An 18,494-nucleotide genomic window follows, 5' to 3' on the forward strand; every position below is an offset into this window, starting at 1 on the left:
CCTAAAGTAGCACACGAGGTAAGACAATACTGAGAAGTTGTTTGCTGAACACTGTTGTAGAAACCAACATCAAACTTTATCAATTAAAATATCAAAATATTTTTGATAGCACTTTTAAATTTGTTAAAAATAAAAATGGAGGGAGCACATTCTACAGTGAAATGACTGATTCGATATATCAATTAAAACAAACTTTAAAACATTGAGAGTGAACTTGACAAAGCAGCTCGTTATTATCTTTTGTTTGGTTTTTTTTTTTTTAAGAATCTTGAAATTCACATTTGCACTTGTGTGGAAACACCATATGAAGTGAGACATAGGCAAAATCTTGAAAAATGCTAGCTTTGTTACCCAGTTTGAAAGAAAATGCTTCTAGAATCAAAATAAAAGTCCATATACTACCAAATGAAGTATCAAGTGAGCTGACCTTTTAAAAGCTTAATTTTCTTTACTGAAGAAAACCCAGAAAGTTTCACAGCCAAATTAAGACTACAGTTTTAAAATAATTTATTCAGTCACATAAATACTTTGTAACATTTGCATGTTCCCTTTTTCACATCCTTGGCACACAATATAGCTCTTAACTTTTACAAAACTAGTGTAAACATCCATGGAAAATAAAATGAAAGGAAAGCAGGACATATGTAAAAATTCAATAAATAGCAAGAGGAGTGAATAATTGAAGGAAAATAAGTAATTCTTTCCTACAAAGACCATGTAATTACACTTGAATGTTTAATTGAAAGAACTTTTCATTTTTTAAAAAATAGTGAATTGAAACTCATTTTCCATCTTTCTACCATTGTTGCATTTAATCAGATACATGATACAATTCTTTAACTAGTTCAAATTCTTGAACAAACAATAGCAATTCAATGCAACTGTATTATTTGAGGCATCAACAGTTTTGGTTCACATACAGAAGGTTAGAAACCAGTATTTGCAGGGTAGTGGTTTTGGACATCACAATTTCTAAACTCCAAAACACCCTTCTAACATGACACAGAGATTTTCCTTAATGAGCATTAGTGTATAATCTGTTCTTCATAAAGATGACTTTAGACAGATGTTGTCGGACACCTGGATAATGCTGAATGTGGCTGAACCAACGAGACACATTAAGGTATTTCTCCTTTTCTTGCACTGTGAGGTCCACCTGCATAGCGAAGAAATACAAGGCACTGCAATCACTAGTATCATAACATGTGGTAAGGTAAAATAAAAGTAGGTAGTTTTACAGCTAATTTCAACTCCCATAAGAAGTTGTTACAGTCCAGCAGTATTCTATCTTAATTTCACATATGAAAACTCACAGCCCAAAATACGTGTTTACTTTTAATTTACTCAGATGAAAAGTCCTGAAGGATATGATATAGAGGTGGAGAAAGGGTGTTTTCATGGGGTTAGCACGCAGTATTGGGGGGGGCAGGGAAGAAGGAGTTCTACAACATACACAAGCCTTTGACGTTAATCCAGCAGGCGGTCTTGCTCCCCAGGCAAAGTGACTACTTTGTATTTCAAAGTCTATTATAAGTACAGAAATAAGGTTTTTTTTTCCAGGCAATTTCAGACTGGATAGAAAAATTGAAAGTTCTTTTACATTTTGAGCAATAGTCATACAATAGTTACTAAGAAACAACATAGCTTAACTGTTCAGATGTGCTAGCTCACACTATTAACATAGCAATGGCATGATTTACCCGCTCTAGGTGACCCTAGAGCAGGGGGGCTGGACTAGATGATCTCCAGAGGTCCCTTCCAACCCCCATCATTCTGTGATGATTCAAATTACTACAGTAAGACAAACTGAAAACCTGTCCATACTTCATAGACATATTTAAAATACTATCACTGCTACAGTTTGAGGTCCTGTTGTTCACTAGAGTTCTCAAGTCAATGGCACAGTCACTTGCTTAGTTTAACCCAGACCAAAACAGCTGCACAATCAGTCAGGAAGAAGCCTCCAACTATCATAGAGCTATCGCAACAGCTCCTTGCCACAGGAATCGTGGCCAAGATTAATGACAAGCTTCAAGCCTACGTTTACTTTTATCAGAGGACTGGCTCAGATAAAGTAATCCAGCACTACAGATCCTAACTATACCTTTCCAAATCTTCTAAGTTCAAGTCAGCAACATCCTCAAAGCTTCATTACAAAGTCTTTTATTACTACAGAGTCTTTCAATCCAGCTGTAGAAGAACTATTCCCATCCTTATCACCTGTATTACTGTTCCTTGATTAGCAATTCTAGGTCTCCTCATTCCCCTAGAGTGAAATTAGTTTAACAGCTTAGACAATAATCTGTTTCCTCACATTAACCTACCACAACTGAATTACAAACAGGGTAGTCCTCAGACTACAAAAACTGTATCAGGAACAAAACATGATCTTCACATCAACTACCCTAAGTATCTCACCAATACTTAAACCAATCAGTGCAGGATTCACCTCACTTCATTTTCAGTTAGCTAAGTTAGCCATCAAGCTTAACTTTGTCATCTTGACAACACCTGCAGTCAATGAAAAAGGGCACACCTGTAGAGGATAGTTTCAACAGACAAATCACTAGCTGGACATGCCTACTATTTTTCATGTTTGGACTTCCAAAGCTACTCAAGGTTAATCCCCTCCTCAAAAGCTGAACAGATGGCATATTCCTTATGCCTTGTTCTACAAACACCAGACTTCATGGATAATGCAGGTTTATTGCAAATTTGATCTTGGGCATAGGAACAGTTGGAAACAAGTGTGTTCCAACAAACTTTAAGTCACAAGCTATACATACACAGGCTATACATAGCTATACATACTCATTTACTCAGTTGTACAAGTGAAAAGCTGGTGTTCAAAACTAAGTCTCATGTTGAAATTTCACCTCACAACACACCAGTCCTCTCGATTTCAAGAGTTGCCTGTAACATTTGCTGCTTCTCCTTGCTGTCCCCTCACACAGCCCCGCACTTGGCTTCAAACTGTAAAGCTTTAAACATGCAGAGGTAAAAAGAAAATAAGGATTTATACTAGAAGATGAACCACTGGAAAAATACCGAGGAAGAAAAATTTCAAGGAGTTGCAGGAAGGAATTGTAAACCAAGGCCACATAGCATTAAAGCTCTATTAACAGTAAGTTAAGAGCACAGTAACTACGGCAACAATCAAAAAGCAGGGATCTTGCAGCTGCTCCTAAACCCAAGTAGCTCTTCTTCCAGTTCAGGCTGTATGAGAAAATCAGCTTCCCTTGCTGCTGGCATGGAAATGTAAACACTATCCCTACAGCTGTACAGAAGGGCACAGACAAATTAATTAAAACACAAGCACATACTATTTTTGCTGAGCCAGAAACATGAGAGTTAATCGGCATTAGCCAAGTGGAAAACAGTAACACTGTTAAGGGGAAAAACTCCAGAATTTTTAAAAGCATATCAAACAAAAAGTGGAAGCTATTAAAATGTAACAATGAGTGTTTCATAAATTGCCCACGCTTCTAACGGTACAGTATATTCAGGACAACAAAGCCTATGCAGTACCATTTAGGGGAAGATGCTTTTTATGACCTGCAGTTTGTCATAATTAGCAGTAGTTGGAAGCTGGTACACGGTATGAAGCCGCAGAACCATTTACAAAGCAACACAGTGCATGAGAAGAGCAACATGTATACTTTAAGGCCATCTAAAATTACTGAAAAGCAAAGAAAAGTATTCAAGTAAGAGCAGATACTAAAAGTACTGGAAGCTCCATGAGTGTTGTATACTTAAACTTACAATACCCTTTTTCAAAGTCTTTAATGGGTAAGCACTTGGTTATGAAAATGCTGAAGTAACCTTCAGATATTGCAGCATATACAGTATTTCCTCCTCATAATTTTATGCTGGTAATTCTCAATCTTCACATTTCTCTGATGTAAATCAGAAATAGAAGTCTGGAAAACTATTTCCTCCTCCATTCTGTTAGTGTAGTGAAAAAAAACATCTGAAGGGCAAAACAGACAGCTACTCTAATAACAAAACCTCTTTTTGTACTCCAGGCACAACAAGCAAGATATTTTTACTTATTTACATAATGTACTCTATCAGTGAAATATATTAAAAAGCACTTTGTGGCATGCTCTACTTTTTACTCTGAACATAACTCTTAGGTTAATTGTTTAGAGATCACTTCCATGGCATTTTTTACAACATTTTGTTAGATGGGTATTTTCTGTTCTTCCTCATTAAATTAGATAATTCCCCCAAGTTAAGAAAGGCTGCTGTTCTGCTGTTAAAATAATTATTTGCTATTAAAGCAATTATTTTAATAGCAAAGAAGCAGACACTCAATTTGACAGGCTTTTTTTTTTTTAATGTCATGAAAAAAAAAAGAGTCATATTCTTCCACCACAAAGCTCACAAGGGGTAACCAAGGTGGTCATCATACAATACAACTAGAAGAGTTTCTAGAAGGACTATAAATACACAAGCTTTAATTATATTTTCTTCCAGTAGCTTTGGGGATGCAGGCATAAATTGCTATTCCCACACCCTGTATGTGCATGGAAAGTCTAAAACCACCTGCCTACATCTGAAGTTCTTCAGCATCAAGAAAAGGATAAGATACTCACTTTTTAAATTTAGCCTTCAGATAAGAGGGAAAGAAAAAACAAAAACCACCTGAATGGTGTATTTCATGAAACACATGTACTTTCATATATTTTTGACTAATTTTATGGTGTTAAAGGAACATGCTTAAAATGAAACCTTTTCTTTAAAGTAAAACTGTTTTCTGTATTTCAGTAATTAAGTACCATTTTTAGCCTAATTTTTTTTTTTAGAAGGAAAGCCTGTTATCCCAGTGCTAAGATAAGCAGTATCAGTGAATATTAACAAGCATTCTTGGCAATCTGTTTATTACAGGAAGTGTTCATTATGGAAAAAATTAACTGGAAAATAAACTACTATTGCAGTTCAGTATTAGTAGTACACAGTATAGTTCAGTATTAGGAATTCTGACCCAAGGAGAAAGCTTAGTTTGTTTTGTACTTGATTTGACCCCGCAATTTTGACTGATATAAATTTCACCCATAAGTTATTTTCTAGACCTTATTAAAGAAATTTTCAACTCAGACATATGGATTTGACACTACTTCTTGCGTTCAAACAAGATTTTTGAAGTATAAAAACAGATCAACTTTTGTATTGATTATTTCTCTTAAATTGAACAAGACTTGTACTGTTTGAAAATACTTCAGAATAAAAACATAAGGAAACTTTTTTATTGTTTTAAACAAAAAAAATTATATGAAAACAATTTCATTACCACAGGCAGAATTTAATGCTTACTGATTGCCTGAGCTATCCTCAAGCAATGCTTCCAAATTCATGTTTTCTCTGCAATCTATGCTTTAACCTAGAACTTCATTGTTCATCATATTTACCCACATATATATATTTAAGCAATCAAACTGTCGAAAGACAGCAATATTTATATTAGATACATGAAATTACATATGACAATGTAAATCATGTTCATTGAAAAAGCTTATTTAGACAGCATCAAGCATTACACTTTTGGGGTGTTTGTGACCTATATTATGATGCAGAACAACAATGCATACAATTTAGTTCCTGCCTTATAATAAGTGTATATTTCTAATTAATAAACTCAAAATAGACTCAGTCCAAAAGATGTCGGAAACACTACCTGTGAATCTGACTCTCACTCATTAAAATACTAATGCCTTTCCCACATAGTATTATTGTGCTTATTAATAACTAGAAGTAATAGGAACAACGAAAGAAAGGCATACAACTGCAAAATTAATAGTTGCTGCTCTTCAGCAGACAAACTGATTAGTAAGTTCAAATGGATGAGCCTGGACAGTAAAGAATCAGGTTCCAGAACCTGCCTGGGAAAATGGGAAGGGCAAAATGAAGGTCAGAGGAGGGGAGAAATATGAAGATGTATGATATATATGCAAAAACACTAAGAAAGGAAGATGAAACCACAGGTGAAGAAGTGAGCAATAGGCCTGGGTGGTCTTTCCAATAAAGTGTGCAACAGAAGGTTTTTAAAATTTTAATAATACTTGGCTCATTCAGGACGATCATGGTATGTCACCAATATTTACAGTATTCTATTACTAACATCTGCGTTGGCACGTAGTTGGTAGTCTATCAAAAGCAGACATTAATCCTAAAAGTCATTATCAGTAACATTTTCAGATCAATTTTCTGGACAGCTTGATGGACAGCAAGAACTGTGGGTATTCCCCCCTCCCCCCCTGCCGTGCCTCCCATTTCTATCGCCTCTCCTGAAGGATTATAGGAATCATTCATTGGCATTTTGCACAAAGCTCAGCTGAAATAGTGGTGGGTATGACAAACTGCTTCCCTAGACCACATCACATTAAGAGATACAGCAGCTTTCCCTGCTCCCCCTTAAAGCTTAAGAGTAGAGATGCAGCTCTGGACGTACTCTCTTCTCATTACAAGAAAAACAATTAAAAAAAAAAATCACAGGATTCTAGTTCAAGATCTTACCTCTAAAGTTAAGTACCAATACGAATCAATTCTGAAACCTTCAAAATCATGTAATTTCTAGGTAGTAGCTTCTAGATTTTCCTCTTTATTTAGGATAGCCACCCCATTATTTGTCCTTTATACCTTTCTGATTCAGAAAATTATCTTCTATGAAATCAAACATTTCAGAAACAGATGCTGTACTATAAACTTGTCCCAAGTAGTGTCTGGATGGTTGCAGGCACCCAGGAGCACCAAGTCATTTGTTTTTACCATCTGTTCCTATTTCCCAAAGCAATAACTTGTATCTATTCTTCTTGATTAGGTGGTCTACTCTAGAGCAAACTCTAAATTTAAAATACGCTTGATTTTCCCCTGCCTAAGTTGAAAAAAAAAAAAAAGAATACCGTCATATTTTTAGGAAGTACTTAAACATTTTTTTCTATGTCTACATATCATATGTGAAAAGTAACCTATTCTGACACTCTAGCCAACACATCTATCCTACTACTTAAAATTAATTCTGTTAAATCATATTTGCCTTGTAAAATATCTTAAGTGACTTACTCTAATATGTTTTCATAAGCCTTCTGAAATGAAGCTTCCCTTCCCTCTCCTCTGCTTGACACTCATTAGAACTTTTACTCCTGGATAGTCAAGATACGTAAGTTTCTTCTCATTTTTGGTAGTATTTCATTACTTGATCTTTCCTCCCCTCACCTCAGCCTCCCTTTTGAAGCATAGCGTTCTTCCACTTCTCTTCCAGAGCCCTGTTTTTAACTGCATAAAGTACCCATTCACTCAGTTGACTAGATTCACCAATTCTCAGACACATGTGCATTTGTCGGAAGCATCTTTTTCTGATTACACCACCCCCCCATTTTCTAATGTAAAACTGATTGATTTTATCTTCTCCCAAGAATTTTGCAGACCTTTTTGTATAAGTACTGTGGTTTGTTTAGTAGTACCCACTCCAGAGAAGGACGGTTCATTTATAATCATATTACAGCCACCAAATTACAAATAATTTCAACTGCTTCATCTTTAGATTACCACTGGGGGCTCAGAACTGAGGCGCAATGATTTATAAACGCTTCATAGTAAACCCTGAGCTGACTACAAAGAACGTCAACACTTTCTCCGCTCAGTACATACTTTTATCTTCGGGTTAGAGTTTGGGGTTTTTTTGTGCTTTTTTTTTTTCCTCCTAAGCACCAGCTCCCCATGTTATTTTCATATTCTGTACGTTATCAAGTCTTATCATTAAGTCTTGAAACACAAATGACATTTTGTTATGGCTGACACTTCTGTGTGCATTCATCCTTCAGGAACTTAATTTAGGTGTATCTTTCATAGCACCAGTAACATTTCTCCAATACTAACACGGTCAGTACTTTCAGTTCTGGTATGTCCTTTCAGTGTCATTTCCCTCTTTCCCCGTGTAGTTCTGTAAGCAGTCACGTCTCAGATTTGACTAGGTAAGAGTCCTCGTACCCAGTAACACAGGGTCAGGTATCATCCTTGTTACATTACATGGAGGAAACGAAAGCATTCTGGACACTACAGATAATACACTTCTTCTGACAGACCCATAGCTAAATATTAAAAAGTAAAAAATGAAGAACTTATAAACAAGTTTTATTTGAAGTTCTTATAACAAATCTCTCCATTTTTGTTCCGCAATTGTCACTCATCAATTCAGTAGGTCAACTTCTACAATAATAAACTGCTCTTTAGAAAAAGAACAATTATGACAGTTGTACATATAAAAATAATGCAAGTAACACTTACCATGATGTGATGCAATCCATAGTACATCAAAACATCTGCTAAGGTAAAAATGTTTCCTGCAAGGTAGACTTTATCTTCAAGGTGTATGTTAAGATCCTAAAAAGGAAAAAGTCATTATACTGCTGTAGTATTGACTTTGTAAGACAAAAAATTAAGGCAATTGTTAAAAATAATAGAAAACTTCCTCTGGAGACAATGCATATAAAATAAAAGCGAGTTTCAATTTATCCCAACTCAGCAAAGGGGAAAAACATCAAAAGAAGAAAAAAGTCTAAAGAATGTAAAGATAATAAACTAGAATACCATCATTCTTTGACAGAGATGATTCAATAAAATGTAAATGTTGGTCTCTAAATAAAGTACTAGCCAGCTTGCTGATGGCACATAGTTTTTCATAATTCTCCCACTTACATCCACTCTAATTTTTGTAAATACAAGTGTGATTTATTTTACATATCAAGCTGACTGCACAGAAATTCTTTCAAATCTGTCTTTCTTGGCTTCAAATTACTGGAATTCAAAAATGCAGAGTTGTGTATTTTTTTTATTAGCGCACATGACTCAGAAGCACCACTGTTACACATTTTACATTTGATAAGTGGAAAATGCAGTCCTATGACCAAAGGAGAGCACACTGCTCTTCCAGCAGCAGCTTCTCCTGTCCTCCAGGACTCACTCAATGCAGCTGGTCAGCAAGGGTCTGGAACTGCAAACATGTAAGAACCCGTGAATCACAAACAGATAGTGGGGTAGGAGACAAATAACAATTCTGGAAACTTAATAACAATTCTGGAAACTTAATACCCACCAGCTGGTATCATTTGACACCTGCTTTTATTAACATTGAAATCACTGCTAACAATTCTTAATGACTGATACTGTCAATTCAGTTGCTGTCTAGGCCCATATGAAGAGAGCACTGCTTCAGCATTTTAGGATCATCTCTCTCTCAACAATTCCGCATCAGAGGCTATAAGGGTAGGTAGCAGAAGGCCTCCACTTAGGTTCAGTGAATAAACATTTCAAATCTGCATTACTGACTCTTTTTCATGGCTTTTTGTATGCAGTCATTCCCTGCCAGAAAACAGGAGGCTGACAGACTCATCATTACTCAGGTGTATTGCTCCTGAGAACACAGGCATCACACCTCAACTCTGCCTCGTTACCTGTCCTTCCTTTTCTCCACATCTTACCTACTTCTCCTCCAACATATGCACCTTTCTGCCCCCTACTTCCCTTTAAAGAAGTAAATGTAACAGCAAGCAAAGTCATCTACTTTAACCCTGATCCCAGCATAAGCAAGCTTTAATTTTATAATATTCTTTTCAGAAATGTAGGAAAAGAGGCTCCCATCTTTTCCTTTGATTTGGAAACTCTCCCTATTAGTTCTCCTCTGCTGGCTGAAAAAAACTTGTAGTAAATGCACTCCTTTTTCCTCAGAGATCTCCTTGACAGTTTTCTTAAGCCACCTCCTCCCCACATCTGGAAACAGAGGTAAGCAGTTTAAACATAACTAGCATTTTTCAAAGCATCCCTAAAATAATTTTTCAGTCTCAATTACAACATGTTCCATGTTAAGGAAACCTTTTATTTTAAAAAAGTCTGGAGCAAGGAAAAGGTGTTAATCATTAGTGAACAATTTAAAAATTATGTTTAGCTTTAAGCATACTGCAGTTTTTTGTGGTTCCATAATTACTGATATTGAGATATCCCGCAGGGCAGACACAAAAACCCCACCCCTAAACACTAAGCTAAAACGCTGAGACTTTAAGACATCTGACTTTGCATTTGAATTTGACAAGTTTGACTCCATTATGACACCTTACTGTTTCTTTGAAAACCTCTTCATGACAGGACTCCTGTACTTCCATAGTATTTAAACATCCTTATGTCTGCTTTGATTTCTTTTATTGGAACAAATCAGGGAAAAATATTAACCTCTGCATAGTTAAAATTCTGTAAGGTCATCTGCCTCTGGCTATATAGCTTCTTTTCTTTAGACTGGTTTGCTGCTTTGTTCATGCTAGTTAGCTCTCAAATTACTTTAAGCATGTAACTACAGTTCTGTGGAATTTCATACACACAACACAAAGGCAAAAGCAATGTTACGAAGAAAAAGCTTGCAGGAATCAAGAAAAAAATCTAGAGATCTGTTTACTAGAAAAAAATAATCATAAACTCGTCTACTCTGACACAGATTCTCTGACCAGCATTTTTCATTTTGATTAACCAGAAATTCAACGTGCATTATAATGAATAGTAATGCCACTGAAATTATAACACCCCCACACACACACACCCCCACCCTTTCTTTTTAGGCTAGGCTGTGGAATCAGGATTTTGTAAATTAAAAAGTTCGTTATGTATGAAGGTACAATCAACACAGTTATTCCCCTGGTCAAAATTTTTGATTTCTGTATCGAAGAAGTTATGGCATGCTAATTCTTAGTTTTATACACCTTCAAGAGGTAGGCTAGTTTCTACGCAGAAATGTTTGCCCAGTTGTTCAGGATGGGTTAATATCATACACACATGGGTTAATATACTGCGCATGTATACTCAAAATATTCATCTATATAAAAAAATAATCTTAAAACTTCAAAGGCAAGGTAAGCCAATACAGAGTGAACCAATTATTTATTCTGGTTCATCAGATTTTATGTAGTCAGTTAACTGAGCAAACGGAATTTGACAAAAATGGTTTAGTCTTGGATAAATTTGCATTAATTTACCATTCTGTTTTTGAACATGTACTTTCCTCCCATAAAACAGAGACAGATATTCCAATTTCATTCTGTAAATCAAGCTAATTCAGAAACACCACACTACAATTTTATTTTTTTTTCCATGTGCAGTAGGCACATTTAGTTAATCTTGCCTCATGGGTTATGCTTCCCATAGATGATTATATTATTGGCTAATAGCCAACTGTGTTAAAATTCCTGAAAGTTGAGGTTTCTTAAGTGACCATGGCAATAAACTGAAAAAGTGTTCCTGTCCTGGAGAGATTAATGAAAAGATGAATATAAGATTGTATTTGAATTTCTATTACATCCAGGAAATTCAGGTCTGTTAGCTGTCATTTGTATCATTGTCTTTCATGTACTGAACATCACTGCTTAAATTGATTATGTATATACAATCCCAGTATCAAATGACTGAAATAGTCTTGGGCGTTGCTTATAACTATATGAACTTATTGTTGCAATCCCTCAGGAAACCCTTTCTCAAGCTTCAGACAGGTATTTAAGGCACTAATATGCGTTGAACAACTGTGGCAATTCGAATGCCATTTTTGGGTTAGAGGGTGGGAAAAGCAATGGAAAGAAGAGATGTTGCGTTATTTATGGACTAACCGATGGATTTCCATTTGCTTGTTCTATGGAAAAAAATCTAATTTAAAGCCCATATCTAGAGTCACAGCTCAACACATCCCATCCATGGCACACTTCTGGCTATTCCACAGCATCGCTTACTATCTTTTAAGTATACCATCTAATCGCCTGTAATCCGATTCATCCATTAAGGCGATTGAATACCTTCCAGTCACCACAAGCTGAGACAGCAGCTTGGATAAGTAACATTTACTTATTACAACTCAGTAGCTTACAATGGATCTAATCATACCCTGATTTTGGTTTGGTTATTTTGTCCACAGCAACACACTGCTGGTGTATGCACTTCCCTTGCACATAGAAGCACATCCTTTCTGTCAGCAACATTCTCAAGGTCATTTATGCCCTAAATGCCTTTATATAGCACCACGCAAAGACAAAGAGCTGAGCACTCTCAAATGCCCAGACAAGCCTCTGACAATGCAGAACCCAAGAAAAGGATTCTGTAGCCATATCCAAGAAAAGCAGAATGTCACTGTTGGGGCATAGCCATCTTTTTAATTCTAATGCAAGACTTTTCTCTGTAACTGTCAAACTACGAGCTAAATCTAGTCTGGATGACTATTATATTCAACATACTAAGATTCCTGTAAAAGACAGAAGAAAAATAATCAACAAATGTCACTCAAATAATCAAAATTCAATCCTTTACACCTGTAAGTGCACAAAAATATCCTGGTGCTAACAGAAAAGGGAGAGAAGTCAAGACGGAAAGCTGAAGGTTAAGAAATGCTTGCTGGACAAGCTTGTCAAAGTTGGTAGGCACCCCACTTAGAAGTCTGTCAAAGAACAGTGTACAAGAACTGTGGATTAACAGCATGGACAGAGCATAGATTAACCTGCTTACGTATTTGCGGAAACAGTAATTTTTCAAACAAGCACATTAAATAAGAACTGAAGCTCTCTTATTTGGATTTTTAATTGGATTCAATGATTACAGCCAGACAACACACGAAATTAGGACAAAAGTAGCTGAAATCATGGAGTATTTTTGGTATGAGACACTGAAGGTAGTACACAAAAATTCTTGGTTATAACCGTCTTTCAGAGACTACAGATTTCTACATTTCTGTGGAAGGTTTTCTGTAGATTCAAGTACAAGCTCCTACTTACAATATACCTCTGAAGATGGGGGGAAGAACCCTCAAATCTTAGATCTCTAAAATCGACAAAGCAGAGACATTCAAGTCTCCTGAATGGAATTTATTAACATCTAAGTACACATTTGGTGGCATAAAAGTTTCACAAAGTTCTCAATTCCTTCCCAGACGACTAGAAAAACTACTAATTATCAAGCACAACAACTCAGTAATTTCCAAATTTTTTTACTGTGCACCTCCATTTACCACTAACCAAACATCAAAGAAGCTAAGGAAAACACTCTCTCATCCTGTGGAAAAGAAAGTTAACATAATGCATGGGATATTATGTTATCACTGTTACTGACAATCATCATTCTTACATATCTGCTGAAGAACAGTCCAGGGGTATTGCTCCCATTTATTTTATCCAGTACAGGAGTGTAAATAAGAGTTAGACAAAATTCCAAGAGCACTTTCATTGGCTGGTTCTGAACAGTATGGCATTTTCTCTGAATGAATATAAAAAACCTAGTTGAGATGGTGTGACTACTTCATGATTGTTTTCATGCCAAGTAACAGCTTTAGTCAACATGTCAGTAAGAGCAATTTAACAATCTATTTTCTTAAGGCCAACAGAAAACCCTTCCTGTTCAAATTAACAAACATTATACCAGTTATTTACTGACATTTTTCAGAACCACATCACCTCAATTAAGGGTTAAACAGAGGCAGCCTAAAGTTTACAGCAGAAGTGACTGAACTGTTTTTGGTGCAGCTTATTATAAATTGTCGCTCTAGGCTGCAACTGTCCCAAGACTGCCATTGTGTATTCCAGACACGTTGTAAAACTACAACCTCAGACTTGCCTCCCTATTTTAGTTTTTCTTTTTTTTCAGCTGTACTCCCTTTTGGCATAGTATACTTTAATCGTAGGCTGCCTCTTTTTCTGATTAATCATGGTGGCGAGAGAACAAATTAAAAAAAATTCTTAATTGCTATACTGTGAAATTACTAGTGCTGGAACAATTCCACAGCAGCCCCGTGTCAGAATAAATTCTGTCTATTCAACATCTGCTAAGAAAAAAAAACACATAGGAAAATTTTAAAGGGGTAATAACTATTAGAATATACTTAAAGGTAGATTCTCCCTCAAGTGACACTGACTGTTTCTCAGTAAGGAAATTTTGCTTTGTTTCGAAACACTTGTTTTATTTACATACTTGTATTTCAGTAAATTCTTTTCTACACTGCCAGCATTGCTTAGGCTAAAACTGAAAAGAGATGCCAGCTTTGTCACGAAAGCATCGTATCTCTGTGTCTGGTTTTAATGCTCAAATGCAGTTCTGCAAATACTGACATGTGTGTGCTGACAAATCAGGTATCATCACTTAAGCCATCCAGAGCAGATGTATTTTGTTTTAAAAAGACAAAAAACTTGCTTTTGGTTTTTATACGATAGAAAGGCAAGAAAGGCAAAGAAAAGTTAGTTATTCATTTTCATACAGTCTTCTCACAGTTTGGGAGAGAACAAAAGCCATCACAAGGTTGTTTGAAAAATGACTGAAATGATTTAATATTTGTCATAAAGGTTTTTTCAAAAATTAATTAGACAACAGGGACCTCTGAGGGCCACCTAGTCATACCACCTGTTCAAAGTACAGCTATACCTGAAGTTAAACCCTGATTAGTCAATGCCTCCTTCAATCAAGTTCTGAAAATCCCAAAAGGTAGACAGTTTTCATGCAGTATCTGTGGAGTAGGCATGACTGTAAAGGTTCTAATAGCATTTGCACATAGAAAATAAGAATAGAGATGTTACAAAAACAGAAGCAATGTAAACAAACTCATGCTTAACCAATGGAAGATATTCCATAGATACAAGATCAAGACAATTCAGATTATCTGGGGTGTGAGAGAAATGGTTCTTTAGGGCTTTCAACAAGTTGATCCTTGTTAAGCAGGCATGATATTCCAAGTGCTCAAGATCAAGGAGGCTGTCAGTTTGAGAAGGACAACAGATTACTAACAAGGTTTTGCTTTGCACCTTTTTAAGATACAAGACTTCCCTTGATTTTAAGTAACACAATCTGTTAACTTTTGAACGCTGCTTCAGTTTATCTTTGGTTTCTGCAGTAGTTCTAGTTGACTCATGACTCGCCTCACATAAAAGTCAAAAGTATTAATTAAGACTCTGCTAGCCTCAAGTAAAGTCAGCCTTCCTAATACCTTGCAGCTCACAAAGCTATTCTAAATCCAGATCCACTAGTAGCACTGAGCATTGAGTACTTTCCATCTAAAACATACTTTTAAAACTAGAAAAAATAAACACTTTAAAAATTGATTGAATTTCACTGGTGTTTCATACACACTTAGTAAATAGAGCCCCTAGCACTTAACAGTATAAAGCAAATTTTCTCTTCAAGCTTCTGTTCCCACAAGACTGCAAAAATACTAATTACCAGTAACAGGGAGTAAGAAGGAAAATAAGAGTAAGTTTTGCTATCTACTCCCTGCCATATGGCTGCTCAAATAACAGGGTGACCCTTGAGATTCTCTTTTCTGCTTCCACCTGTTTAAGAAGAAGTAAGCTTCAGACTACACAAAAAGTTTAATACAGTAGACCAAAGCCTCCATGCAAAGTAGCTCACTGTGAAGGGCAGTTTTGCAGAGGTTCCTTTATGATTTCACTTTTCAAACGCAATTCAGTCCAGTAACTCCTTTTGGTGTCAATACCGATTACCACATCATCAAGTATGGCCTGTATCCATAATTACCAAATCAATAAGAATAGCTCTTAAAACAATCAGAGCAGTGTTACCTTGAAATACAACGCAACTTGTTTATAGCTGAGGTTTTATGAAGACAGTAAGAAACTGGCATCTTACATGGCTAATAAGAGACTAGACAACGGAACAATCTCTAAACTATCTGGAACACTCTAGGTAGTTTACAGCATTATAGCCATAAAACACTAAGAGCTCTGATTCATATATTTTATAGTTTAAGCTGTTTTCCCCCGTTTCAGATTGTTGGGATACTTTTGTCAATAAAAAATTAAAAGCAGCAAGCAGAATAAACGCCAGTACTTAAAAATACTGTCAAGTCTTCAGTGTTTTCTCAGTTTTATTAATTGGTTGCTCATACACACATTAGCACCGTAATCTTCTTCAAGGTCTAGTCACTGAAAAATTTGGTGGCAGAGTAATTAAATACTCCTTACCTTCAGAATTATTCTAGTATCTTCTTTACTAGAGCCTCCATCTACTCGAGTCACTCTATATTCCAACCACTGCTGAACGACAGCTTTCTCTTCTGCAGTACTTCCAAGCAGTTGGTCTTTCTTAGCCTGTTTAACTAGGTGGGCAGCTATGGTCATTAATCCTGTCAGACCAGGTCCATTGTTTGTTTGAAGAACAGGAATCTAAAGAGGAAACCAAAGTAATACTAAACAACTAATTCAAAAAGTAGTTGCTATAAGAATAGCTATTGTTTTTTCTAGCCCCTCAAAAGGATCTTTAAAGCAATACATCAGAATTTAGAAGTATTCATACTAAAGGTAGTAACATTAAAGAAAATATGTATGTTCTCTTTTTAGTTTTTGGGATGGTCTATTTTCAGTTTTTACAGAAGAAATGTATTTAACACATGCACACCTTTAGCTCCAATTAATCGAATTCTGCCAATGTCATAATGAAATAGTATTGCTCATTCTAACACTGGTAGAAATCTTACTAACTGACTTTTGACTCGTTTTCCAATTCAGGACTCTTGACTTACAATGGTGAAGTCATCAGCATCCAGTTTCTCTCTGAGTAGACGGCAGTAGCCAGATTTACTGAAATGCTTATTCATGCTTACTGTTCTATTGACAAATCCTGTGACAGAAATTAGCAGTTCACTGGTATCAGGGGAGGACAACACAACACACCTCTAGATTTAACCATGTCTTTGTTAGCGACATTATCACATGCTAAACTGTGGGAAAGGTAACTGAACCTCTAAGAGCCAGAAACAAAATGAATTAATTGAAACTCACTGCAACAGACTAAATCCCATTCAATCATTTATGATATCAAATGACAGAAAAGAAACTGATTAAGATGCAATACAACTGCACTAGCACCATAAAAACGCAGGAGGAAGAACATTTTAAGCTGACATCCCTCCAACGACCCACGATGACCCTCCCACAGGCCGAGGAAAAAGGCTCCCAGAACCCGCGAGTCGCTAGCGAGGCCCTACAGCCACAACCGAAGGGGGGCTGCGAAGGAGGGGGCTGAGGCAGAGAAGGCGAAACCCCGCTGAAGGGGAAGAGCCGGCCGTGCGGGGATGCGCAGCCGAGGCCGGCGCAGGGCCGGCCCGCCCGGGAGAGAAGGATTGGAGGGTCCATTGCCACCGTCGCACCGGCGTTCACCGCGGGGGGCAACGGCCGCACGGGGCCGGGGCGGCGGGAGGGGAAGCGGCGTGGTAAGAGGCCGTCGGGGAAGGAGGTCAGCAGACACCCACCCACCCACCCGCCCGCCCCTGCCCGCTCCCGACCCCTCCTCGCTCCCTTCACCTTCCGCTCCCCCTGGACGCCGTACTTGTTCCCTTTCGGCAGGCCCAGTAGCTGCTCCAGCAGGGCCAGCTCCTCCGGCCCTGGCCGCGCGGCGGCTGCCATCTTTGGCAGAGGACCACCTGGGAAAGGAAAGGCAGCCGCAGCCGCCACCTGACAACAACCGCCAACCCCATTGGACGAAGAGACTACCCCACGGCCACAGGAACCGTCGCTGCTATTGGCTCGGCGGGGCAGGCCAGCCAATCAGACGCTGAGAGCGGCCGACGCATGCGCTGAGCATGACTTGGCTTCGCAACCCTTCGGGGGCGGGGGGGAAGAATGGCGGATCACTAAGGGCGCATGCGCAGCTGCGAGCACCACCCACCCCCCCCTTCCCCGCCCACCTGGTGGTGTGCGCAGGTGCGCGCCGGGGCGGAGCACAAGGTGTTAAGCCACGCCCCCCCCCCGGGGTGTGGCCTCGGCCGGGGGGCGGGGCGAGCTCTGAGGGGCAGCCGGCGCGGGGGCAGTGGGCACGGCGGTCGTGAGGGAGAGGGATGGCCGGTCTCGGCCCGGCAGGCGAGGGAAGCGGGGGAACATCGACCCGGCGGGCTCCTCGCCGCTCCACGGCCCGACCCGAGCAGCCCCGCCGCCTCCCGGCGCAAGGCGCTTCCCGGCCTGCCCTGGCAGAGTCGGTTCGTTACCCCTTCCCCACGGAAATAACAGCTGCTTTCTTCCCGGAAAGGGGCGAGAGCTGCTGACGGGTTCGTCGCCTAATAATAGGAGGAGGAATTAAGGGAGGAAAGCCAGTGGCTTCTCCTGATGCCGGTGCCAGCTCCGCGCACCCCCCGGTTCACAACGCCCGGCCCTGGGGTTGCCCGGTTGGCGGCGGCGCGCAGGGGCGGCGCGGCAGCCGGGCCGGGTTCCCCCGCTCCCGGGCGTCCCGGCCTGCCCGGCCCCTCGCTGCCGCTTCTGAGGCAGGTGGATGGCTTCATGCAACTGCCTTCCTCCGTCCCGTAAATTTTGAATTTGCTGTCCAAGCGTAGACAAATTTAGCAGAGAAGCTGAAGTTCCAGAGAGAGTTACGTTAGCCAGAGATTTTGTGAAATGAAGGAAGGACGATCATGCAGAACCAAGCCATTATAGGCACAGACCAAGGGTATCAAAGGAAGAGGAGGGATGGAAGTAGGGTTAAGA

General features: G+C 38.7%; 1 protein-coding gene across 2 annotated transcripts; it reads right to left on the reverse strand.

Annotated features, from left to right (window-relative positions):
- Nucleotides 1-490: 490 nt before the first annotated feature.
- On the reverse strand, nt 491-17,565 carry EEF1E1 (eukaryotic translation elongation factor 1 epsilon 1). 2 transcript variants are annotated; one of them, XM_054191718.1, is made up of 5 exons: nt 17,347-17,565; nt 16,541-16,638; nt 15,984-16,184; nt 8,287-8,382; nt 491-1,156 (listed from the first exon to the last, which is right to left on the reverse strand). In XM_054191718.1, the coding sequence occupies exons 1-5, from the start codon at nt 17,492-17,494 to the stop codon at nt 1,016-1,018; spliced, it is 684 nt and encodes a 227-aa protein (XP_054047693.1). In that variant the 5' UTR covers nt 17,495-17,565; the 3' UTR covers nt 491-1,015. The 2 variants fall into 2 exon arrangements, with proteins under 2 accessions (XP_054047693.1, XP_054047694.1); XM_054191719.1 differs by lacking the exon at nt 16,541-16,638 and having other exon boundaries at nt 17,322-17,485.
- Nucleotides 17,566-18,494: the final 929 nt, after the last annotated feature.

The sequence above is a fragment of the Rissa tridactyla genome, chromosome 2, assembly GCF_028500815.1.
Source record: "Rissa tridactyla isolate bRisTri1 chromosome 2, bRisTri1.patW.cur.20221130, whole genome shotgun sequence".
NCBI classification, from domain to species: Eukaryota; Metazoa; Chordata; class Aves; order Charadriiformes; family Laridae; genus Rissa; species Rissa tridactyla.

Coding starts and splice junctions, on each gene's coding strand:
- EEF1E1 (XM_054191718.1), bottom strand. CDS start 17,494: ATGGGGTTGGCGGTTGTTGTCAGGTGGCGGCTGCGGCTGCCTTTCCTT. Junction 16,185..16,540: donor ATGCTGATGACTTCACCATT/GTAAGTCAAGAG, acceptor TTTCCTCTTTAG/ATTCCTGTTCTTCAAACAAA. Junction 8,383..15,983: donor ATACTAGAATAATTCTGAAG/GTAAGGAGTATT, acceptor TTTCCTTTTTAG/GATCTTAACATACACCTTGA.